We start from the raw sequence: 27,078 nt of genomic DNA, 5'->3' as shown, positions 1-27,078 counted from the left end.
GTCCGATCCATGGAGGCCCCACCTTGCAACCTACAAGACTTAAGGATCTGCTGCTAACATCTTGATGCCAGATACCACAGCACACCTTCAGGGGTCTAGTGGAGTCCATGCCTCGACGGGTCAGGGCTGGTTTGGCAGCAAAAGGGGGACCAACGCAATATTAGGAAGGTGGTCATAATGTTATGCATGATCGGTGTATAGACTAGAATAAAAATATGTACACAAGAACAACACATTATCACATAGTCTTGTGTAGCCAGACCAGTTTTCATTGGCCAAGGACTGGCATGTCAAAGAGCCAATCACAGTTTGTTTTGTTCTGTGTAATATTTAGGGATGTGAAAATGTAACGTCAATTTCACTACAATACAAGAGCAGTGTGTAAAACTCCTGAACATTACATGCTTCCAGCGTTTAGTTGATCCTGATAAATGCTCCTTTTTCACAGTTGTAAAAAAACAGCTTTCTTTTTCCATGAGGGGGTTTGGCTTCACGACGGCTTTGTTTCCAGGAGCACCGTTAAAGAACGCGGCACACACATCTCCTGGAAATCTTGTCGAATAAAACCAATCAGAAGATGACTTCAAAAGTCATGAAGTGATCTTTTTTAACTAACTGTGTGTGCCGTTTGCATCAGACGGGTTGAAGTATTACCCAGTGCAGTTCATCACTGTGCTGCATCTAACTCTTTACAATCCCTTTTTCTGTCTACATCCTGCATGTTTGTCCTCTAGCGCCGAATCCTTTCTCTTCGTCTTTTGTCTTCTTTGGCTTACAGAGACGTCATCCAGCTGTCTATATCCTCCGGCTCGCCCTAGTGAAGAATAAGCAAGCTGTTGCCTCCTGTCACTTTTGGGGTGAACCTCATTGTTTCCTATTGCCTGGCATGCCAAAGTGAAGGCATGTGACAATCACTCCTGGGAAACCACATGCTCGCTGCTGAATGTTTCTGCAACTCTTTAGACGGGAGAGGTGAGGCGTAGGTGGAACCAGTACAACTGATAGCAAAAAGCCAAGTTTTGACAAACTACACTCTTAAAATAAAGTTTTTTTATTGGCAGCTGTGTTTCCAATGAAGAATTTTAAAACGTCCATGGAAGCTTTCAGTTACACAAAAGGTTGTTTATAGTGGAAAAGGGTTCTTTAGATTGTTAAAATGTTATTGACAGTAAGAAAAAAAAAACAATCTTATAAGAACCGTTCAATGAAAGGTTATTTGGGAACCAAAATGTTTTAAACGATGTGACTGTGCTGTAAATAGAACTGCAGCAAAGCTTTGTCCATTTACAAAAGAAGAAAAACTAAAATATATGAATGATATGGACAATTTGGGCACTTGTGACTAACTCACTAAACGGGACATTCAAAAATACTTAACATGAAAAACACCTAAAGTGCCTTAAAGTCCTAAAACAGTGATATTAAATATCAAATTCAGCATACACCTTATTGATATATACAAGCGAGCAGATGAACCCAGAATATAAACGCAACATGCTAAATGGTTAAGCATTTTCTTTATAATGGTTTTCTCAGGAGAACACTTGATGAGAAACTGCACGCTGCACTATATTCATCTGCTATATCATCAGTATGGTGTATATTAGTGTTGTCAAAAATATCGATATTTCGATATATATCGATACTGGAATATCTGAAACGATACGATTCTCAGTTTTTACAGTATCGATATTAGCTGCGCTCTCCTCTCCGACCGTCAGCGAGCTGACACACACACCGGCATATTCTCACTCAGCCCGGTTAACCTCTGAGCACGGCGAACGCGCGTTCTGCTGAACTTTTTCCTCATGACAGTGTGTTAGTGTTAGTGTGTGATCGGTCTGAATTTCGCGCGGGATTGCACATAAATTAATTCTAGCCTACTAATGCCCGCAGATTTCGTGCTCCACATCTGAAGCGCACACACACACATAGCCTACCCTAAAGCCGCCTCTGACATGATACAAGTGCAAACATTTGCTTCCTTTTCCAGCATATTATTGGTCAAATACACTCAAAGAATTATCAGTGCACATCTGGAAGAGTATTAACGTAAACACAGTCGCAAACAGTTCAGGAAGAACGAGTAACAGGAACAGTGTTTAGGATCCATGCGTCCGTTAGTCTTAAAGGGACCGCAGTCATTTGCTATTCAAACTACAAAAAGACAAACGATCAACTGCTCTTGACTGATCAACTTGTGTAACTTTAATAGTTTCAACTGTACGCTATTGAATTTTTTACAAAGAACATTATCCAATGTTGTTTTAAATGTAATTACTATGCATTTTTTAAATTCAGTTTCTTATCTGAATGTTAGACCTACCTGAAAAAATAAAGCAGTCTTTTTAATTTTTATCTTCTATTCTATTGCATTTATTTGTGCTATTGTTTGTAATCTGTTTATTTGTTCTTATTTTATTACTGTTTACTCGTCTTTTTACATTCAATTTACCATTCGAAATCAAGCTTTCTTGTGCTGTGTGTAAGCTACTGCAACACAATTACCCCGTTGTAAAAAATACATTGATAGCAAAAATTTGTGAGATAATTTTAATAGTAATTGATCAATTGATCAATAATTGTTCAAATCAAAATGATGCCCAACCCTAAGGAACATGCTGGCCACATGAATTTTTAGTAAAAAATAACAATGAATAATAAGTTCTGTTGTCATATTAAGCATCTTATCTTATTTATTTATTAATTTTTTTACTGTGGTATCGATTTAGTATCGATATATCGATATTTTAGTCTGATATCGTATCGAAGTCATAATTTTGGTATCGTGACAACACTAGTGTATATACTGTCTACTAAATTAGCACAAACCTGGTAAAAATGACAGGCAGGGAATAGAGAAAAGCCTTGTTTTGCCCTCCAAGGGAGTTAGTTGATGTGAAAACGATGAATAATCAGTCCCACTAGCACTAACGTGCTGCCATGTATCATCATACAATTTACCATTCATTTAAAACGTATACATGCATGCCCGCCAGCGTTTATTAAATAAATAAATAAATAAATAAATACATTTTTAATCATGACCCCCAGAATATTTATATCTGAACATGCAAAATATCACAAGAATAGACCGTATGCTTTTAAACAAAAATAACCCCTATTATTCAAGCTTCATGCATTCTTTTTTATTTTTATTATCGAGACTTGAATGTAGGTCATTTCATAAAAAAAGCAACATTTTGAGCAAAAAGCTGAGAAAATCAAGTTTTTTGTCAAAAACTACATCTGGATCAGATTCAGGACGATGCTCAAAACACAGATGGAGGAGATGGAGTCCGTCAACACCTCTAAAGCTTCACAGTCCTAGAGCTCGCCCTGGATTGACATTTCCTTCAGTATATAGTTTTGATTTATATGCTGTTTAATGTTATTTTATATACGCATCTGCTTACAAATGCTGTCACTGGTTTCTGATTCCTCTTCGCATTCTTTGATCTGAAGATGCAGTACTTTTACAGAGGATGCCTAATAGCGCCCCCTACCGTAACGGTGAAAACACAAAGCCGGAAAATGTCCATCAATGTCGGGGAAGCGTTGTCTCATAAATGACGGAAATTTACATCAATTCAAAAATAGCATTTGATAGCCATTTCGAAGGATTGGCACGTTCTTGAAAAAGAAACAGTGATATTGTGTGTCCTAAAAATCGAGTTGTAGTTTTATATCTTCATGAAACCGCTTCCAGAAACCCCTCGGCTCTGTTGACTGTGCCTCTCCACTGCTATTATTACTTCTCACACAGCTGTCAAAGCCATCACAGGCCTCAGATTGGGAAACATGCCTCTCCGGCTCTTACTTTCATTACGTCTTTCCTCCTTACATTTCCCATCTCTTCTCTAACTCCACCAAAATCAAGCTTGCCGTGGATGACATGGCCAGAGTCTGATGGGCGTTCAAATAAACTGTCAAATAATAAAAGAAAAAAAAGCTTGACAAGCCATGAGGCAATTACTGTCAAAGCACAATGTGGAACCTCGGAAAAAGCATGTGTTTTTGTATGTTGTGTATTTTCCAGGAAATGTGTTAATTTTCTGGCGAGACCTTTAATTTGAGATGGTTCCCACATTCAAGTGTCAATATCTGGATGTGATAACTGGCTGATGGGTTTGAAGTGATCATCATACAGGCTCTATAGGAGGACCCTTGAGCAGAATCAAACCTCCCAAACTACAACTACAGAATTAGAAACATGCAACGAGGAGAAAAAAAAAAAAAACAGGGAGGGAGGGAAGGAGGAAAAAAAGCCTCTGGCACCGGCTGGGCACCTGCTATTGTTCTCTGAGCTGCCAGATCGATCATTTTACTAAAGCCTCATTTACATCAGCGCCTTATTAGTGCTCCGTTTTTCACTGGGTTGATGTGCTTATGTTTTCTGGTGCCAGATTTGCTTTTGATGTGTTGTGGCATGAAATTTTATTTCCATGACTCTCATGCCCTTGAAATCAGAAACAGTTAATTCTTCATCAAAAAGCAAAAGGCCCAAAGGCTACATTTTTTGTTCTTTTATAACACTATAGGCTTTCATGGGCATGTTTATATCAGCATTCAGAATTGATTTGAGAATGCCTTTTAAACTCGTATTTGCACTCATTATAAATGGAGGTTGCAGGATACAAAACTTTAATTTATTAAATGCTTTTAAATCTAACGTTTTAAATCCTTAAATCTAACATTCATGCCCATTGCTGATGCATTTAAAAAAATAATTAATGTTACTTTAGACAACTTTAAATGTTAAAAATGTATTAGTATGTATAAAAAAATGACATAAAACCCAACAATACATAACACTGTTCATTGTTATTTCATATCAGCTATTGCATTACAATGTTTATCAACTATTTACATGTTGGTACATAATGTACAGAGCCCATTTTAAAGTGTTACCATAATTCGATTATATTGTAACACTTTATTTTAGGGTTCAATTCTGACTATTATGTTCTAGTTGCTTATTAGCATGCATATTAGTTGTTTATTAGTACTTATAAAGCACATATTAATGCATGATCATATTTTATATTCTTAATCCTACCCAATAATAAAACTAAACAACTACCTTACTAACTATTAATAAACAATAAATTAGGAGCTTATTGAGGCAAAAGTCAGAGTTATTAGCGAATATGTGTTCCCCATACTAATTGTTCCCGATTAGATTTAATAAATGACCTTTCATTTTACAGATCATGGTGTAAAAATACATAAATACCCAGTGTACTCTCAAAGTCTTCAAAATAACATGAAGCCGGCTACAAGATGAAAACAGAATATAGATTATGCGCGGTACGAATACAATTATGTTCTTGTCTGAGTAATGCGTGTTGAATTTCTTTGAATTGCAATTCACTAAATTAGATTTTCTGTCATTCCAATGAAAACTTCAATTTAGATTTCTGTGTGCTTGGCCACTTCAAATTCTAATTTATGGACTGAATATTTCCCATCCCTGAAATCAAAACCACTTTCAAAATTTGAAATCAATATATTCACCAAACCACTGGGTTTATAGGCAAATTCACTTACAAAATACCACAAAGCCAAAACCGAGCTGTTTTTATTATATGAGCTTAATTTTTCAGTTTTATATGACAAATGTAAATTTATCTAGTTTACATCACTCTGTAAGCTGACATCAAACATTTAGACAGTAAAGGTAACAACCACGGTCAAAGAAAAGTCTCAAGTATCTGAATACTGAGCAGAAACTAGGCTATTATGTGACAGGCCAACACCAGTTTTTATTAGAATTCAAATCAAGGATGTTGTTATTAATAGTCATTTTGTTTTCTGACATGTTGTGACACTGTATCACGTCTCAGTGACAAGTTGACATGCAAAAGCAGGGAATGCTTCAATATCAAAATGTGTCTATCACAATGCTACCCCTATTAAATGAGGACGAAACTCAACCTTCTGTCTCACCTTTCTCAAAAAAGTCAAGAAAAACTATACCTCAAAATAGTATCTAAAACGCTACAGTACCTTCACATTCATTGTTTCATGGATCTCCACGATTCAAAACTTTACATAATTTTACTTTCTCTGCCGCTATCATCCCGCTAGTTTCCTAAACCCTCCCCCATCTGCAATTGGTCAATAAACAGCTAGTCCCGCCCCCCCAAAAAATACACCATTGGCTGAGCCACTGTTGCTATGTCAGCCTGGACAGGGCACTCAAACAATCAGAGCAGATTTTCAGGTAAATTTAAATGTGTTAGTATATAGTTATATACTTAGTTAGGCCTATCTGTAAGTTAAGTTGAGGCTTAAGAAAATATTGTAATAATTCAACAACTCCTAAACAGTGAAGTATCTGCTGAAGCAAAACACTCTCCCAATCAGACAGTCAAACAAACTGATGCCCCGCCTCTAAAACCACACCATTGGCTGAGCTACTGTTGCTATGTCAGACTGGTCGGACTTCTCAGAGAAAGACATATAAAGCATATACATCTCAGAACAAACAGAAATGTTTTGACGGCACTAGCGTTTACATTTCTCAGACAATACAACCTACATGTGTTACTTACAGTTGTCTCTGCATATTAAAGTCACCATGAAATCAAAATGGAAAATTCTTGTATTTTTGTGCACATCGTGTGTGTGTGTGTGTGTGTGTGTGTGTGTGTGTTGTATCTTTAATCAAAGTAACTTCCCCTCCCTTACAGCGACATCTCTTCTCCTCTCTGATGATGTGATTACTGGCGTGAGGGCGGGGCAATCTGTCACTCACATGAGATCGACCAATAGCAAACATCAACCATCCAATCGATTCCACATGGACAAAATCAAGTCCCGCCCTACATGTTTTCTTGTTCGAGAAGCCTTTTCACTCGGATATAGAGCACAAAAGGGACGAAAAGACTAGTGCAAATTCTGTTTCATGACTAGAATAAACTAGAATAGGAAACATATTAACATTTCAAGTGTTTAAAAATGACACACTTCACCTTTATGATCTACTGTAGCAATGGTGTTATGAAACCCAGAGATGGGAGTGAGTCCCCAAACCGGTAATGGCACAGGATTAAAAAGATGAATGGTATGCTGAATTGGCTCGCTTCATACACTGAATTCCAGGACACTCATCCTTGCTGAATGACAAAATGACAATTAAAAGAGATGAGTCAAATGAATCCCGAACATGGGCATTTTTAGTTATGGCAGCCATGTATGGTTTTCACCACAAAAATGGATGAGGTGGAGTTCCTAAGGAATACTAAATAAAAGAGTGAATGAGTTGTGGATGTCTTTTGTCTCAGTAAAGCCTTTGAGTGTTATCATAATGTATGAATGGTGAACATTCAAAGCCCCTAATGAATAGATTTAGCTGTAAGTGAATCAGTTTCCCACCTTTGTCTGACAAGCCTTTTATAATGATGATGATGATGATAATGATGATGGTGTCTCAAAGTATTACTAGAAAAAGAAATAATCACACAATCTATAAAATCCATTCAGACATTGTTGGAAAGCTTTAGTTAAAAAGTATGGTTTGAACAAGATAAATGTTCAGGCTAAATATATATCTGTAATCATAAATATATACTTTATCCTCTGTGATGTATGATATCTGAGATTCATTTCTCAGCTTTATGATCTTGGAAACAAAATGGCTCTCAAAGCTGCAATGCAATTATATTGAAAGAGCCAATAATGAAGCTGAACTCAATTAATCAGTCAACCATAAAGATGGAGATCATGAGAGCATTTTGTTAAATAACATAACTCAAATCATGCATAGTGCTCGACTGCTTAATTTCTCAACCACCTCGTAAACAAGCGTTTGATGTGAGAACGATTCACAATTCAAAACAGCGGTGGATGTCGAATGAGCAGGAGATTGAAGAGCGTAGGATTTCTCCTCTCTTTAAATACAGACGACTACATTAATGCTGCCTATAGAGACCGGCTATATATCTGACATCTCTCAATATGTTTCTTCAATTATGCATGAGCGTGGTGAAAAAATGTAAATGTAGTTCTATAAACAGGATCTGCAATTCTTTGTCCTCCATGCCAAACAGGAGATAAGCACCATTCAGCTCAGTAAATATTCATCACTGTGCTTGTTGTTTCTGTGGATAGGATTAGGCACAGCATATTAACTGCCCCTTGGGGTAAAGGGACGATCAAGGCGGATGGCTTGTCAATGTCTGCGATTGTCTTATTTCATACATGCAAAGTGCCTTATGAGAAACAGGGGCTTGTTTAAATGCAACGTCCACAAATCATACAAAATCAGGCTCTCTTTAAGCAGCGCACAGTTGTCTTATTGGCCAGATTGAATATCATTAAACGTGTGCTTACTTATTTATTCGTTATTACCGTAATTCAGTGAGCTTCATCAATTATACAATGCCTTTCATAGTTTTGCTTCATGTTTTAATGCATTTTACCTATCATGAATGATATACACAATGAACCAAGCTAATTATGCTATCAATTTGTTTTCAAGACATATTTTATTTAAAGACTCATTTGTTGAGCAAATACAGAAAAGAACAAAAATGTTGTAGAATTACTTTTAGCCTGGAGCACACAACACGTATTTGTGCATTTTAATATTGTATGCAATTTTTAAATCTCTAAAGGCAGAGTTTAAATATTTAATGCTGGATTCATAAGAACTATGTTCTGGTGCACTGAATTATTGCCATCTGAAATTACACATTACAAATGAAGCATGCATGTAAAATTCCTCATTGTGTAGAATTGCACGCACAGGAAAGAAAACGAAAAAACAAACTAATACCCATAATCAACCCATAACCCATTTCCAATAGCACCTGACCTTCAGAACTGAACAGAAACTCTTCTCTCTGCTGAAATCCAAAGCGAGCAGAAGCAAGACATTAATAAAACTTGTGAATAACCTTTCAAGAGCTTCACATGCTGAGAAAAGTGGGCAGGTGAAACTCTGACAGGTGAACGTTTCTGGAGTAGACAGCCCAGGCAAGCCAGGCATTAAAGTGTCAGAACATTGCTGTACCAAACTATCATTCAATGGATAGGAGCACAAAGGCTCCATTAGATAGAATCTAGCATTAAGGGCTTGGTTGTCTTTTAATTTAACACAGTTCAACAGACAGGGTTAAAAACGTTTGCTTCGTAAAGGGCAGGAATGTTTTGTACAGTTTGTCAAAACATGATAGCTATACGGGAACGCCAGAGTTGACTGCTTCGACTTAGTAGATTCAAAATGTTTTAGGAAAGAGGTTTTCCTTTCACGGGGGTGCCATACTGCAATGATAAAAACGGCATTATTGTGAGTGTGACCTTGATTTTATGCAGCAGAGTAACTAACATTTTAGACACAACATGAGTTTTGAGCCCCCAGGCAACACACTTGTGGTTTGTTCCTGATTGAATCAGTGCACTGTATTAAGCAGAATATGCCCTAATGCTCAGAATAAATAATTGGTTTGATTAGAGCCAATTCAAATTAAACAAATGCACTTTTGTGAGAATTTAGAACTTTCTTTTTCTTTTGAGTTCTTAAAACGGACAGATTGTAAGTCATTTGAGTTGTTTCATTGTTTTGAGTTTCATGAACTTGTTTCTTTTAAGTTAGACAAACTTAGATTTAACCGAAACGTTGCTGGGATTTCTATTTCCCAGCATACTGCCATGACACGTAAAAGGGACAGTAAATGCCAAATATTATCTATCTATATATATATATATATATATATATATATATATATATATATATATATATATATATATATATATATTTATTTTTTTATTTTTTTTGTGTGTGTGCAAGATTAATGTGTGAGATATTCTGTAGTGTTTAATGTTAGTTTGGAAGAGTTTAGAGTTTTTCCATCATGGTGAAGAGTGAAGTTTAGCTTGAGGACAGATATTTGTTAAATGTATTGTATTGCTGTCCTCATTCAGCAAGTCCAATGCTTTGATAATGCTACCAATGCATTGTGTTATTAGCAAGGTATAACGTTAACTGAATTAGCTTGTTGAATCTAGTCAAGTTTTCTCTACTACAAATTTGAGATTACTTTATATTTTTAAATTAAATGTATGAATTAACTTACTCAAATATCACAAGTTCAGAGCAATTAAAATGCATGATTACAAAATAAAAATCTGTTAAACTTTAAACTTCTCAACCTAAAAAAAAATCGACTTTACAGTGTGCTTTTAAATAAATCTGTTGATTAAATTACTTAATTATTCACTCATAAAGACAGTCACTTCTTTCATTCCTGAATGAACATTCCTATAAAGGAATGAAAAAGGGAAAACATTTCTTTCAACTTAAAAGCGTAAATATTTGTGCTGCCTTAAATTTTTTTAAGTTTAGTCAGCTTAAGATGTGAAGTTGTACTGTGACAACTTGGATATTTCAGTTGACTAAAGTTTACATTTTAAGGCAAAATGAAACCTTTAGCCTGGATGCCAGCCGAACTTAGCCCCGCCCACAAAATGTTTAGGTCGGCAGTTCGGTCTGGCCTCGCTCCATGGAGGAGTAATTATCCCCAAACAGAAACTGTTCGGACCAATGAAACCATCAGGGCAGAGTTTAGACGATGATGGACAGATGATAAACGGTAACGTAATCATCACGTCATCAAAGGGGCTTGGATTATATTTGTTCAAATCCGAAACAGAGAGCTTGTTTGTATCTGCATCACCTTCACTATTTCTCTCAGAAATGAGGATCATGTTGGGTAAGTACTCTTTGGATCACTAAATTCTTTTATTTTTTTACAACACTGGCAAAGATCGTTTATTCCAGCGCGCGTGCAGACAGGGTTACCAAGTTTTTACATCAAAACCCGCCAACTACAGCCCAAAACAATAGCTTTTCCGGGGGTTCTCCAGAAAAAAAATGGTGTTTGGGGGGTAAAATGTGTGTTATTTTGGCAAGGTTGCTGCTAAAATTTGTACTCATGGGTCTATACATCACATAATTGTCGCTTAAACCCGCGGACATAGAAAACAACCTGCAGAAAAAAGGCGGACTTGCCAACACAGTGCAGTTGAGCTCTGTTGACGTCGCTCCGTTGCTCTGATTGGTTGTAGGTCTGTCCAATTGAGGTCTTTCCTGGTTGGGTTGAAACGCCCCATAATCACAGCCCAATGGAGCATCAGACTCATATTCAGACTAGAATTGAGTATGACCATGTCAGGCTACGAAAACTTACTTTTTTAAGGCAAAGTTAAAACTATTTTTTTCTTCCTGAATGAATCTGCATAAAAAAATTATAATAATAGGTTAGATGATAAAATGAATAACTCAAAGATTCATAAAGAGTCATTTGGGATTACATAAGCATCTGCTAGAGATACACGTTTGACCTTGTGGATGACATGACACTACAAAATTTAAAGGAAGTTTAACTTCACAAAAATATCTGCAGTTCATGGTTTATAGTGATAAGCACATTCTGTGTGAACATCCCATAAGAAATGTATAGAGGACACAAACATGTCCTGCTCACCATTGCCAAGCTGCATTATTGAAACTTTTCAAATTGAACTTATGCATCAAGGCTTGTATTAAGCATTTACCTTATTGAAGACCTTATTACTGGTTTTAGAAATATTTGTACTCTCCGGAAAAAAGCACTTTTTGCTTTCTACTGGTATTTCTTCCAAACTTTAAGCAGTAAGGAGATGTATGCCCTGCTTTTTTAGCTGATTCATACCACAAGTTATCAAATGGTGAGCTCATTTGGCATTAAGCCTTGGAATGGGATGACATTTCATGTTTTTTTTCCTAGACATCCACTTCCATTTAGCATCTAAGAGGACTAGCGCTTACATCAGCATTGTTCTGCCCCTCGAGTGGGGCCGGTGTCCAAGATGAGACAGTGCGACGGGGGGAAAACACCTGGAATTTGAACATCACAATGCCTAAAAGACTTAATTTTCGTGAGAGACACGATACGCTCATCCAGGAGACACGCTTTGTGTGAAGATTACCTCAGAGAAGCGATCAAAGAACTGTCAGGCTTTGTGTGTCTAATATTACCATTCCTAAATATGAATGTGTGTCTGTCAAGTGTTATTTAAAAATAGATAAAATAAGAATTGTGGCTCTTTTCCTTTCCTTTAGAGCAGGGTTTCAGGAAGACTGAAAAAATCGAAAGCTCTGTCTAAGCAAAACTATAACAATATTCACATTAAAGGCCCGACAAACACATTTCTTTCCTTTCTTAGGTCTCCATGGTATACTGTAGGCTCAAGTCCCCAAAAAGTTATAAAATCAAAATACTTTCAAAGGTATTAATAAAAGTTCATAGACAGCAATTCCTTTAAAGATTAAGCATTATGCTTTTTCACATGTTACAATGTTGCTGTTAGAGCAAGAAAAAGCTGACCAATCACAACACACTGCTCCAGCCGACCAATCAGAGCACAGGGTGCTTTTCAGAAGGTGGGGCTTCACAGGAACTAAACAAGATGGGGGAGGAGCTGCAGCAATGTCTTTTTTGAACATTCAAAACATATTGTAGGGCTTAAAAACAAAATCAAGACTTTAAAAAAGGGATTAATGCATCCATACCTAATATTAGATATTTACAGTCAGTAGCTAAAGTCTCTGGTTTTATTTCTAATCTCTAAGCAGCTCTTTGTTCCATGTCTTTGGTGAAATTGAATGATAAGGCCAAGAGTAATACCTCAATTAGTATTAAACTGCAAACACATTCGATAAACAGGGCAGCGGGAGCAAAAACAGATAGTGGGAGTAAATCTTACTTCACTCTTTAAATCTGATGAATGTATATCATAGGCTTCCTGCACTGATACGTGAAGGAAAACACCGAAGGCAATGGACGTCTGTGGCATATGGCACGGCAGACTGTGTAATAAGTCAATGAGGTCTTTAAGAGGTCTGTATGATCATGCCAGTCAGTAAGACTGCTAGTTTCTAAAAGCATTAGAGACAACTAGAAGCAAACGTTAGATATACAGGATGGATGGATGGATGGATGGATGGACATCAGTATGCTAGTCACAATACACAATGAAGGAAAACTATAAAAATGAACAAACACTTTACTTTTTCTTTTCTTTTTCTGAAATACAGACGTCAAAATGGTTTGTTTCGTCTTTGGTCATTTCTCATCTTGCCTAGGGCATCAAATGAGCCTGGACTGCCACTGGTGCCCTGTCACAAAAACAGGTGGATGACGCCCCAGGCAAGAAGTAAGCCATTGACTTCCCAGAAAAGCGTACACACTTTGGCCTGGTATATCTTGGTAAAACTTTCAAAATTGTGCCTGTTTGTTTGAGAGCTCCACAATATTAACTTACAGCTCAAATAACAGTTTGAAATGTGGCAGGAGTACCTGTTTGACTAAACAAACGGCAGACTGTAGGCAGAGCAGAATTAAAATGATTTATCATTTATCAGAATGATCAGTTCAATAAAGAGGACCTATTATGCCCCTTTTTAAAGTCTTGGTAATGTTTTTGGGCTCTACTAGAATGGGTTTTCATGGTTTAATATTTAAAAAAAAACATTTTCTTCCAATATTCTCCATTGTTGCAGCTCCTCTCTTCCCAGTCTGTCAGTAACGCTTTAATTCCTGTCTCTGTGAAACCCCTCTTTCTGAAAAGCGCTCTGTGCTCTGATTGGTCGGCTGGACCAGTGGGTTGTGATTGGTCAAGTGCTTCGAGCATGTTCAGAAAATGTCCCGCCCCCTACCATAACCGCGGGTTTGAACACACTACTAACTAACTCAACCAGGCCCCCTCCCTTTTTTGATTATGCATTGGGCAGGATTAGATCATCTTAAAGAAATGATTTATAAATGACTATTCACAGAAATGCTTTATTCTTCATATTCAGCCTTGCAGTTAGCGTTTGGTGCTGCTGCTAGAGCATTATTATGTTGCCGAGTTGTCTTACAAACTTATTTCTCACATAGAGCCGAGATTTACTAACAGCTTGCACCAGCGCAAACCCTCTTTTTATATAAAAAAAACCTACTGGATTTACTAAAGACACGCAGAGAAAAAAAGCACTGAAAAGGCATGGACCGGGTTATTTTTGCATATTGCATATGCATTTGTAGGAGTTTCCCTTTTAGATGCAAAATTTATGTGATGAGAGTATTTAAATGAATCAAGCAAGGTGATTTACTAAGAATTATGCTCATCAATTTACTGGTATGAGCACCATTATTTCCCACATGTGTTAAACCAGGCGCTAATTTGCGCTTTTCTTGATGGATACATTGCATTGGTCATTATGGAAATGATCCGGCTGCGTCTGTGTTCTTGTAGATCGCATGAAGCTTTCCAATCCCATCTGTGTTTTTTTTTTTTTTTTTGGGGGGGGGGGGGGGGGGGGGGAATTGTGCTCTCACGTTAATTTGCCCTGTTTAGTTAGTAAATCTGGCCCTTAGTTTGTAGAAACCTGAAAAACCTGAGAAAGTTTGTACCGACATCTGTGCGATGGCTGAATCTGCACTGGAAAACTTAAAAACATGAAAGCTGAAATACTCTGGGTATCTGATATACTTTTGAACCCCGCGTGAGCTCAATGCAGCAGTCTCCTCTGATGCAGGTATTCACCTCCCCATTCTGGCAAACCTCCAGTCTCAGATCATCCAATATGGCCATTGCTGCACTCCATTGCTGTACTTATGTGGTTCGTCCATCACCCAAATGACAGTTACACATAGGAATTGAATTCAGGGGAATTACATGCTGTTCTTCAGACTGTGCTGAGATCATTAAAACCACAGCATTAATCTACATCATTATGGCTGCCTCTTCTGAAGTTAATGGAATACAGATACAGTGTGGCATCGGATGTTTGTATGAATTGGAGTATTTGTCTTTATATAAGGTAGTGGGTCTCAAACTTTTCAGGTTAAAAAAAAAAACTGAAAAATGATGGGCTACTGAATGCCACCAAACTGAGGGTTAACAATTACCTCAAAACAATTACCTAACTAAAACTAGACTGTTACTTACAACTAACAAACCTAAAAAAAACCTGAAAATAATGTAGCACTGTTGATTATTGCAATTTCTAGAGCTATATTTATATTTTACAAGTTGTATTATATTTATATTGATTGTTATTTGTGCCTCATAATTTGAGATTTGGGGCTTGAGGAAGTCTCTTAGCTAATGAGTTTTAATCATATTAATTTGAGAGCCTATATAAAGAATCCCATGTTTGGCATGCTCTTCTGTGCAGTGGTAATAGAAACATAATAAAATGACCCATTTCAGGTCAAACAGAAAAAGGGTCATAAACTGAAGGCATTGTATTATAGAAGCAGTGTTTTGCTCACGTCTTTGTGTTTCATATTAGTGAATAAGCAGCACAAATGTAGTTTGCTGATTATAGTTGTCAATTTCACCGTCAGATGATCAGCCTAAGATATTCCCTAAGAGTCCTCTCGGATGCAAGTGTGCGTCATTGTCCATTGAAATTAAATACTGGTCACATAACTGCCTGTTTTCAGAAATGCTCCAGCACGTTAAGGGTTCCTCCGGAGATTCAAGTCGACATCAACAAAACAAACACAATTATTAATAAAACTAAATTATATATCCACTTGTGTTGAAAGTTTTAGGGTCTTTTTTGGGCTCAAAGGTTTGATTTTTATTTCTTCCCATTTATTTTATATTAACAAAATACAGTAGAAACAGTAATATTATGAAATTACTTTTTTTCATGATTCATTTTTGGTGAATAGAATATTTAGCAAATGTCATTACTGTCAGTTTTAAGGAATTTAATGCATCCTTGAATAGAAGTGTTAATTTCTTTAACGTATTTCTGGCCTCACAATTTCAAACAACACCATGTGATTAAGTGTTTCTGGGTGTTAACAAATAAGCAACTGCAAACATTAAATACACTGCATTAATCTGTGCTAAAGACAACCGTGGACGCACATGAGGGAAAGACATTGAGATATCATTAGCATAAGAAAGTGTCAAGGGGTTAGAAAATGTGGCAACGGCAGCGCCCACTCGGCAAAAAGCAGCTACAGATTAAATAGACTTTCATCACACCAGGAGTCTAGGAGCCAAATCCCATTTACCCAGAAACCCTGTTTCTACATCTTTCATTATCTCTCAAGAATGTGCCAAACCCATAAAACTATTAAAGGAGTGACGAATTGAGAAATCAACTTTCCCTTGAGCCTTTGATATTTAAAAGTTCATCGTGATATAAGAATATCCCGTAAGTTTCCGAGCTGAAAATGTCCTTGATAGTTAAAGAAAAGCTTTCATTGACACCAGACCCAGAAAACGAGAACTCTCAATTATGTATTGATCAATGACGTATTAGAAGGGGGAAACGCCACCCCTACGTATGTTCGCCTGCTTCTGTAGCCCCGCCCACCGAGTCGTGGAGCTCAACGGATCGCTACAGAGCAATAAACACGCCGAAGATAGCAAGATATTGCGCTGCGCCTGGTAGCGGAAGAACACAGTCCCTGCATAAGCTTCCTTCGGATTCGAATATTAGGAATGAGTGAATGTCTGTTTGCTTCATTTCCCTGCAGAATCATTTGCAAATAAAACACAGGTCGATACTGCATTTGCAGACATATAGAGACTTAAACACAATGCTGTACCTTCTATATTGGATCCAAAAGGAATGGTGCAATACGCTGCTTTTTTTATAGATGTGATAGTGTTGCATTGGTACAGATCGTTTGATATAGATCTATTGATTATGTGTATGTGTCTAACTGAAAATAGCTTAGCACGCTGTCACAGGCTGGAGAATCCTTTATTTGTTGGTTCATTGCGACTCGAGAGCAGACTCGGACATGTAATCTTTATAGGCCAGGGTTCACAAAGCCCAATGTCCCAGGACTGTGTTTTCCAGACGGGCTACCAAAACATAAGCCCGTCGGCAGGCCGTTGAGTCTTAAATAGTAAAGTAACATTCCTTTCTTGATCTGCGTTGTTCATTCTCTTGACTTTATATTTGAAGGGCGCGCGTGTGTGTGTGTGTATGTGTGCGGTTCGTGCTTATATCCACTGATGGGATGGGCCAAGTAATACAACATTAATATTCCAATCAATCCTGGGTGGATGAGAGATAAATCATTGCGTTTGTTTGATAAAGACGTTTTGCGAGCCTGTTGAGAGAATCATTCCGGTTGTCGCTTTCAAAACAATAGCTGTATTTTAGTTTAGCTGTATACGTATAAATTTTGTACCGTATCAGCGTTTCGTCCACACGGATCCGGCGTTTTAGAAGCATGAATCCGATATTTTTCGAAACCGGGTCCCAAGGTGGGTAAATCTGAAAACGATCATGTTCCGTTTTCGTGTGTACAGCGAATCCGTATAGTTTCTGAAACGGTGATGTCATCACACTACGTCCAGCACGGTGAAAGAGTTGAGGGATACAAATACGGGTACTGGGCATGCGCACATCACTATCGTGTCATTTAATGACCGTATCTGCATTACTGTAAGGGTATGTTTTGGGTTGGGGTAGGTGTAGGCATTATTAAAACACATCTGTTAAGTAGCAAATGTATTTATTGTTATTTTATTGTGAGATTTTGCCTCACCTCCGACCACTGCTATACCCCTGCTAGCCACAACTCTTCTTCTCCGTTTTTAGTGTATTTCTGTGGCAGAATTACAGCGCCACACACTGGCCTGGCATGCAAACTACATCGTTTTTAGTCCGTTTTCTTAATCCCGTGTGGACGCAGATATTTCTTGAAACGAGGAAAAAAAAAGATCGGATTAGGAAAGCGCTGGCTTCGTGTGGACGAGGCCTAAAGTTACTTTGCAATTACATGTCAAATAGCAGTCATTAGAGTGTTGTGTTTAATATCTGTTAACACTTTATTTTATCCGGCCTTACAGATATTCTACTGACTATAAATAACTTTGTAAGTATGTCAACTTATTCTACGAACACTGACTATAACAGTCTACTATTAATCTAAGAGAGTTAGCTGACATGTAGTTGCAATAACTGTCTACTAACTGTCATCAGAGTGTTAGTAGACGAATAGTAGACTGGTAGAGTTAGACTAAGTTGACATGTAGTTGCAATTACTTATCATTTGTAGAATGTCTGTTTGAGGACAGTCTACTGATATTTGACTGAGAGTTAGCTGACATGTAGTTGCAAATTAATGAAAGTTAGTTGACTTCTAGTTGTAAATTAGTGAGTTAGTTGACATGTATTTGTATTTTAATGAGCTAGTTGACTTGAAGTTGTAAATTAATTAGTTGACATGCAGTTGCAAGTTAAGCTTGGAACATACTCTGCGAGAACAAAGAAATGTGTTTTTTTTCTCGAGGTGGCAAAAATAAGAACAAGAACAAAGTTCCTTCTGGTCAGTACATTCCATACTTCATGAGAAAAGCAGGTGCCGATCATCTGCGTTTCTCCACATTAACCCCGCCCACTTTAAATGTATGACCAATCACATAATAGATCTCGGACACCCACAAGAAAAACGTTCTGCTCAGACGATGTGTCGAGAACAAGCTGCGAGAACTCCCAAACCAGGGCTGCGAGAACAAACTGACGTCATTTTGATCTCGCAGCCCCGGAAGCGATAACTATTTTCTCCAACCTGGTCTCATTGGCAAAACGTAGCTGTGGCAATGTTTTTGCAAACCACAAAATACGTACCAATAGGTACATATCGTGACAGTTTCAGGCTGATTTTCTCTGTTCCTACAGAGTATGTGGAAGTATGGAAGTAAAACTGTGCCACTGGATTTTGAATTCTAATTTTTAGCACTGAATTTTTTTACATCAAATTTTTAACACTGAATTTTATTTTGCATCTAAATCAGACTTTGAATTTTAAAAGCCATCAAATTTCTAGCTCTGTTTTTTTTGCCTATGACATTTTTTCAATGTTTTAAAAAAATTCAGTGTAAAAAGAAATTCAACGTCTCAAAAAAATCAGTGTAAAAAAATTCAACGTCTCAAAAGATTCAGTGTAAAAAAATTCAACGTCTCAAAAGATTCAGTGTAAAAAAAAATTAATGTCTCAAAAGATTCAGTGTAAAAATATTCAGAGTCAACATCTGGGTAACCAAGGAGAAGCAATCGATCCCTGTATCAAATCATCCAACATCCAGCCAATCATTTACGCTCCATTGGTCATGAGTAAACTCACCGAAGCGCCATCGTGTGTGTTCTGAGCCATGCTGCTGAGCTCTGGAGCTCACCTGAAGTGAACTTCCCCGCCTTCCTGTTTCAGCGTCACATGACCAATGGAGCGTAAATGATTGGCTGGATGATTTGATACAGGGATCGATTGCTTCTCCTTGGTTACCCGGATGTTGACTCTGAATATTTTTACACTGAAATTTTTGAGACGTTGAATTATTTTACACTGAATCTTTTGAGACATTAATTTTTTTTTATACTGAATCTTTTGAGACGTTGAATTTTTTTACACTGAATTTTTTGAGACGTTGAATTTCTTTTTACACTGAATTTTTTTAAAACATTGAAAAAATGTCATAGGCAAAAAAAACAGTGCTAGAAATTCGATGGCTTTTAAAATTCAAAGTCTGATTTAGATGCAAAATAAAATTCAGTGCTAAAAATTAGAATTCAAAATCCAGTGGCACAGTTTTACTTCCATATGGAAGCCTTTTATAACAGATAGTTGACTTGTAGTTGCAAATCAATGAGTTAGTTGACATTTAGTTGCAAATTAGTTAGTTAACTTCTAGTCGCAAGTTAATGAGAGATAGCTGCAAATTAATGAGTTAGTTGACTTGTAGCTACAGTTAATGAGAGTTAGCTGACTTGAAGTTGCAAATAATGAGTTAATTTGTAATGTAATTTCAAAATTGCTTATAGTTAGTATAATATCTAAAGTGAACTATCAAAATAAAATGAAACCAAAATGTTTGTTAAAATAATAAAAAAAATATAAATAATACATTTTAACGGGAATTGCTAAATAAAACTGAAAAATATATATACATTTTGAAAGTAAAAAAAAAAGATCCACTAAAAATATAAACATAAAAGCTAATTGAAAAGTTTTAATAAAAACTATAATAGTATATGGATAATACTAAAATACCACTGCTCTATAATATCTTCACACTGTTGAATCACCAATGTTGGGTCAACTGGAAAAAAAAATCATAGGCTTGTCAATTTTTATATTTTATTTTTTGGTCAGACATGACGGGGTCGTCATGGGCTTAAATTGAGCATTTAGAGATATATTCTCTAAACCAATCAAGTCAGTGCATAAGCAGTCCCTGGCAAGAGCACTGCGTTTAAGAAGGGTGCGGGTGTCAGCTCCAATTTCGGCAGGGCTGCTCAAAGTGGTGTGGGATTGATCAGGGATTTACGTTGTTAAGCAGGTGGTCCCTATGGTTGTCAAAGCCAGACAGGAAGAGGGAAGGAGAGCCGCGCTTGCTGCAGGCCACAGCGAGTCTGAACTCGTTAATAAAAAAAGACCCTGTCAAAATTAAAGTCTAGCACATCAAAAGCCAGTCATTACGGCTCATACCCTCAGCGTCAAATTATCAGCGTTTTAATGCTCCTTGAGGAATTCTATCCGACAAAGGATAATTTTAGCCATTCCACACTTCGCCTTGCTAAGCAGGATTGGTTAAGGAGCATAAGCACTAGTGGAGAAATACATACATGCATTTATTATAGCGATTTGGTTAATTAACTGACTGGCATCAGACTGACGCTATTAGTTCTGTTTTTCTCATCTTGCTACAAGCTTGACCTTTAAAGACACCGGTTTCCAGCCGAGGCGTTTGGACTTGTTTACAGCGAAGGCATGCGATGATAAGAGGTAACTTGAGCCATCGGAACAAATATACGAAATTCAGTCGCTGACCTAAATTATGCCATTTTACAGCTGTCTGATTAACACAGCTACATTCCCTCAGCCGTGGCACGACAGCCCATTTCGCTTGGGTTTACCAGTTTGTTATCCTTGACCTCTGCAGAGGACTGAGCCCATCCACAAACATTTATTAGCAGGCAAAATTTACTGGACCAAATTAGCCCACTCAATATGTTAATAAAACATGCCGAGAGCTCGCCTGGAAGACGTCCAGATGCGAAACGCTTTGCCTCTTGGTATGAAAGAGCAGCATTGATTTTGCTGACTGTGTTAAGGGCTTTGTTTTCATTGCTCAGTTTCAGTAACAGAAAATGCTCTGGAAAACGTAAAAATGTCAATTCTCCAAGGGTCTCAGACTCTCTAATGAGATTATTTTTATGATAAACAAGTCTCGCAGCGCTGTGCAGCATGAGATTTGGTAACGTCTGGGTTAAGGGTTTCCATCCTGGCTAAATAAAAATCTCTGCGACAGTCATTTTTCGACTCGGCTACCTGTGCAGCAAGTGCTGTCATGCCTATTTCACGCCTCTATACTACAGACTGACCAACTGTGCCAAAGGCGTCCGAGGATGGAGACATGCACAACCAAGCAATTTTGGGGGGAAAATCTTGAAACTCAAGTTAGAAACAGCTGACGGAAAGATTTGTTTCAGTCAATTCCAAAATGCCAAAAGGCTGAATATGCAGAACTTTACAATAAGGTCTTATTTGCTAACATTAGTTGGACTAAATACAATACTTCTGCAGCATTTATTAATCATAGTTTATCTTAACATTTACCAATGCATTTAAGATCAAATTTTGTATCTGTTTTAATGGTTAATGCACTGAACTAACATAAACATGAACATTTTATTAACTAACATTAATGTATAGCTGTATAGCTGTATGTATAGCTTATTGTTAGTTTTTTAGTTAATGCAGTAACTAATGTTTATACCAATATCTCACCTAGGCTGCATTTATTTGATAAAAATACAGTACATACACTTACATTGTTATATGTGTGTGTGTGTGTGTGTGTGTGTGTGTGTGTGTGTGTGTGTGTGTATGTATGTATCAGTATGTATACATATGTATGTATGTATGTTATTATAGAAGATAAACATTTCAGAAACATATAATAGATTAAAAAAATATGTTTTTTTAATATATCATCATCATCCTCATCATCAATACTACTACATCAATACCATGTAAATGGATGTTATTTTACAAAGAAACAACAATTCAAACAATAAAATATTTGGGACACTGTAAAAAAGTTCAGGTCTCTAATTTTACATTTTCTAGTGACTGGTCACATATACGTTTTTTTTTTTAGTTGGCCAAATTTAATTGAATTCTGTGAATTGATATAATTTAATTCACATACATTTTATTTGGCCAACTAAAAATGTACATGTGATCAGTCACTAGAAAATGTAAAATTGGAGACCTAAACATTTTAACAGTGTATGGAAAACGCATATTTACAATAAACTACAACTTTTGCCTCAATAAACTCATAATTTACTGATTTATTAATAGGAAGGTCGTTTTTTTTAGCGTTTTAGGTAGTGGTAAGGCAAGGCAAGGCAAGTTTATTTGTATAGCACATTTCATACCCAATGCAATTCAATGGTAAGATTTAGGGCTGTGTGATATTGAAGAAAAATGCGATATGCAATATCTTGTTAAATAATGCGATATTCGATATGCGATACGATACTGTAATTAGTGTGTAAAATCTGTTTAAATTATATTAAAACATTTTTTTTTAAACTGAGAATGAAACCATTTGTGTTTCACATTCTTTCTGGGAAAAGAAAGCATCGCTTCAACTTCTGAAAGTGACCAGCAGCGTTTTAGCAAACATTTGTGTTACAAATTGTTCACGTTTCGGTGTGTGTGTCAAACAGCGCGAGACTGCAAATATTTTTTTTTCTTAAATTATTGTATTTAATAACTCGTTTTAATGTCAAGCAAGTCACATAAGTAACAGTAATGTGCCCAGTCTATTCTCTGCCCAATGTGTGACCTAAAACCTACACTTTTCACAATGTCAAAGTAGCCTATTAAAATCATTTAGATATTGCGAGCCATTGTGATATGCATATTGCGATATGTACATTTGCAATATTTTGATAATTTCTATATATTGCACAGCCCTAGTAAGATTAAGGGATGTAGAATATGATCATGTAGAATAAGGCATTATGTGCTTTATAAGTGCTAATAAACAGCCGATATCCTAATAATAATATGCATGCTAATAAGCAACTAGCAAGAACTGAACCCAAAAAAAGTGTTACCAAATATTTATACACATTTTTTTAAAAATTATATATATATATATATATATATATATATATATATATATATATATATATATATATATATATATATATATATATATATATATATATATATAAATATATATAAATATATATAAATATATATATATATATATATATATATATATATATATATATATATATATATATATATATATATATATATATATATATATATAAACTACTACTACACACAAAAACAGATTTGAGCGTCCATAATGCAATTAGAAGTGAAAATTAAAGTGCCAGTGGGCCACAAATATTCTTGAGAGCTTTTTATATCTCCACCGCTGCATTCAGAGATGCATACATTACCGAATTTTAGCATAACATTGACATTTGTGGAAGCAGTATTTCTAAAGGTCTCCAGACTTAAGGTTTAAAATGGACCCCAATCTAAAATTAATGGTCACTGTAAATTGCCAGGCACAATCATTTCAAAGCTACTTTTATGTAAATATCTCCCATCTCCTATGCTCATAAAAGGGGGGAAAGGCAGATACCATCTAACACAAAGAGTCACTTTTTTTCAAGATAACTTTTTATGAATATTCAATAATGCACTAATACAGACACAAAACCCAACATGCATTAAAAAATGTGGTAAAGTGCATTTAATGGGAAATGAAAATCACATGGCACCGTCACATGGTAACACTAACTCAACAAAATATTCAACAACATCATGTGTCGAGCCACATCGACACATATCAGACGTAAAAGCTCTGTTGTTCCTTTAAGAAAGTGCCAGAAGACAAGCGCGGGTCTGCTCATCCATACCCCACTGCATTCTGGGCCAGGTTGAGGCTCCACATTTTAGTACCTCAGGCTATTTTCTATTCAAGCACAGTTGGCTTTGCAATTTGTGTCCAACCAAAGCAAGCATGATCCAGACGCTGTCATTTCCCCCTTTCTATTAAACACGCTGAAGCAGAAACCGGCGCAGGCTGTCTATGGAGAGATTCTTATTTGAGAATGGTCATGGCTAATGCACATTATAATTGGTCTGAACATGGGACCATAAATCTTGATACAATGGCAACAAACACGCAGAGTCCTGACTCATCTGAAAAACAACAGCGTGGGCCAGTAAAGAGAGGAATCAACACCTGATTGAAAAAGTCTAAAAGATGCAAAAGGACCCTTGTGGTGCTTTAAATGAAAGAGTGGAAGATAGGAAATAAACATGGAAATGTAAGAGCTGACGAGAGCGAACATGTGATGTTATTCTAACGTTCAAGAGGCCTCAGAATGAAAGGCTGCACCATTTCCAATCAAAATAACCCAGTACTTATACGCCGATACAGCCGCTCGTCCATATCTTCAGCCACACATGCACAAGCATCCTCAAGGACAAAAGAACACAGGAAAACATCAGACGCATGCAGGGAGACGGAATGCACACACACACACACACTTGCAGTATGTTGGTCATGCTCGTGTCAGGTGTAGAGGCGTTTGGCCGCTGGCTTACCTCTGCAGATGGGCACTGGGAAGTCCCACACGGCAGCATTGCCCGCATTGGTCACACAGGTGAGCTGAGGATGGCCGTCCAGCACGTAGCCCGTCACACAGCTGTAGCGGATCTTGTCGCCTACGTTAAAGCGTGTCCCATACAGGATGCCTTTGGGCGGGACGCCTGGGTTCCCACAAGAACTGCTCTGCAATTCTAAAAGAAAAAGAAAAAAGTCACTTTAAGCACTGTACTCATGGATTATTAGGAACACCTGTTCAATTTCTCATTCATGCAATTATCTAATCAACCAATCACATGGCAGTTGCTTCAATGCATTTAGGGGTGTGGTCCTGGTCAAGACAATCTCCTGAAGTCCAAACTGAATGTCAGAATGGGAAAGAAAGGTGATTTTCTAGGGTTTACAAAGAATGGTGTGAAAAGGTAAAAACATCCAGTATGTGGCAGTCCTGTGGGAGAAAATGCCTTGTTGATGCTCGAGGTCAGAGGAGAATGGGCCGACTGATTCAAGCTGATAGAAGAGCAACTTTGACTGATATAACCACTCGTTACAACCGCAGCAAAACATTTGTGAAGCCACAACACGCACAACCTTGAGGCGGATGGGCTCCAACAGCAGAAGACCCCACCGGGTACCACTCATCTCCACTACAAATAGGAAAAAGAGGCGACAATATGCACAAGCTTACCAAAATTGGACTGTTGAAGACTGGAAAAATGTTGCCTGGTCTCGATTTCTGTCGAGACATTCAGATGGTAGAGTCAGAATTTGGCATAAACAGAATGAGAGCATGGATCCATCATGCCTTGTTACCACTGTGCAGGCTGGTGGTGGTGGTGTAATGGTGTGGGGGATGTTTTCTTGGCACACTTTAGGCCCCTTAGTGCCAATTGGGCATCGTTTAAATGCCACGGCCTACCTAAGCATTGTTTCTGACCATGTCCATCACTTTATGACCACCATGTACCCATCCTCTGATGGCTACTTCCAGCAGGATAATGCACCATGTCACAAAGCTCCAATCATTTCAGATGGGTTTCTTGAACATGACAATGAGTTGACTGTACTAAAATGGCCGCCACAGTCACCAGATCTCAACCCAATAGAGCATCTTTGGGATGTGGTGGAACGGGAGCTTCGTGCCCTAGATGTGCATCCCACAAATCTCCATCAACTAAATCTACATCATTATAAATGTATTTTCTATCACTTTTGATCAATTGTGTGTGTGTGTGTATATATATATATATATATATATATATATATATATATATATATATATATATATATATATATATATATATATATATATATATATATATATATATATATATATATATATATATATATATCGAGAGAGAGAGAGAGAGAGAGAGAAAGATTTGTATTTTTGTTTATTATTATTTTTATTTTTAATTTATGTATATATATAATTTTAATATATAATTTTAAAATATATAATTTTTTTATTATAAGTTATCTTTTTTAGCATGCTATTTAAATATATTTCAAAATGCATTGTATTCCAGATACGCCCTTCCTTCAGTGTAACATGATGAAATTATTTTAATATTCTGAAACATTTTTTTAAATATAATTATCAATGTTGAATGTTTAATATAATAAATGTATTTACTGTCACTTTGGATCAATTTCTTTTGCCTTTGCTGAATAAAATAATTAATAAAAAATAAAAAAATTCTAAGTAAATCTAAAATTATACTCTATTTAATTCAAATTACATTTAATTTAAATATATATTTGATTTAAAATATATTAGATTTTTATCAGAGATATTTATTCCCTGAGAAAGTCAGTATTGAGATTCTCACACCAGTTGTCCGCCATACATTGAAGAATGTAAACTTCTGTTTCCTCACCATTCACGGTGAACAAAATTATTCTCGGCAGCGTTACCAAGCCACGCTGACAAGCCAAGGGCTTCGGGTGCAAAAGCACAACATTTTATTTGAATTATTTGTTATTTAATCACCAATTCATGCTTTATGTCCTGGTTGGATCTGGACCAAGGGCAGAGCGGTAGCACTTAGAAATGAATGTGTCCCAGGGCCTAGTTTGGGAAATAAAGAGACAGGTCCATTGATTGTGCTGTTACACACGGCTCGGGCGGCAGCAGGCCATGAATCCACGGCTGACTTTTAGAAGCTTTAGACAGACACTTCTAACAACAGAGGCCTATTTAAGCTTTTCAGCTGTTGTTTATAGACCTTAAACTGGACGTCTTATTGTGTCTTTATTTCTGAAGCGCCAACAAGCATTACAAAGGAAAACAGCATTTTTCTCCAGATTGTATGAATTACTATTGATTATGCCAAGAATAGTTACAAACAGAGCAAGATTAATTACTTCATTACATCAAACAATACAGAAAGAACATTAACCACACAAAGG

The 27,078-nt window shown here is 36.7% G+C and overlaps 1 protein-coding gene across 2 annotated transcripts in view; it reads right to left on the bottom strand.

The window, feature by feature from the left end:
- csmd3b (CUB and Sushi multiple domains 3b) overlaps positions 1-27,078 on the bottom strand; it is a 500,836-nt gene that overhangs the window by 376,398 nt on the left and 97,360 nt on the right. For both annotated transcript variants that reach the window (XM_067425814.1, XM_067425815.1), the window contains exon 4: positions 24,666-24,860. In XM_067425814.1, the coding sequence (XP_067281915.1) occupies positions 24,666-24,860 (195 nt within the window). The remainder of the gene's footprint in view (positions 1-24,665; positions 24,861-27,078) is intronic.

The sequence above is a fragment of the Pseudorasbora parva genome, chromosome 19 (genome assembly GCF_024679245.1).
Source record: "Pseudorasbora parva isolate DD20220531a chromosome 19, ASM2467924v1, whole genome shotgun sequence".
NCBI lineage: Eukaryota > Metazoa > Chordata > Actinopteri > Cypriniformes > Gobionidae > Pseudorasbora > Pseudorasbora parva.
This window is presented reverse-complemented; position numbering and strand designations above follow the sequence as displayed.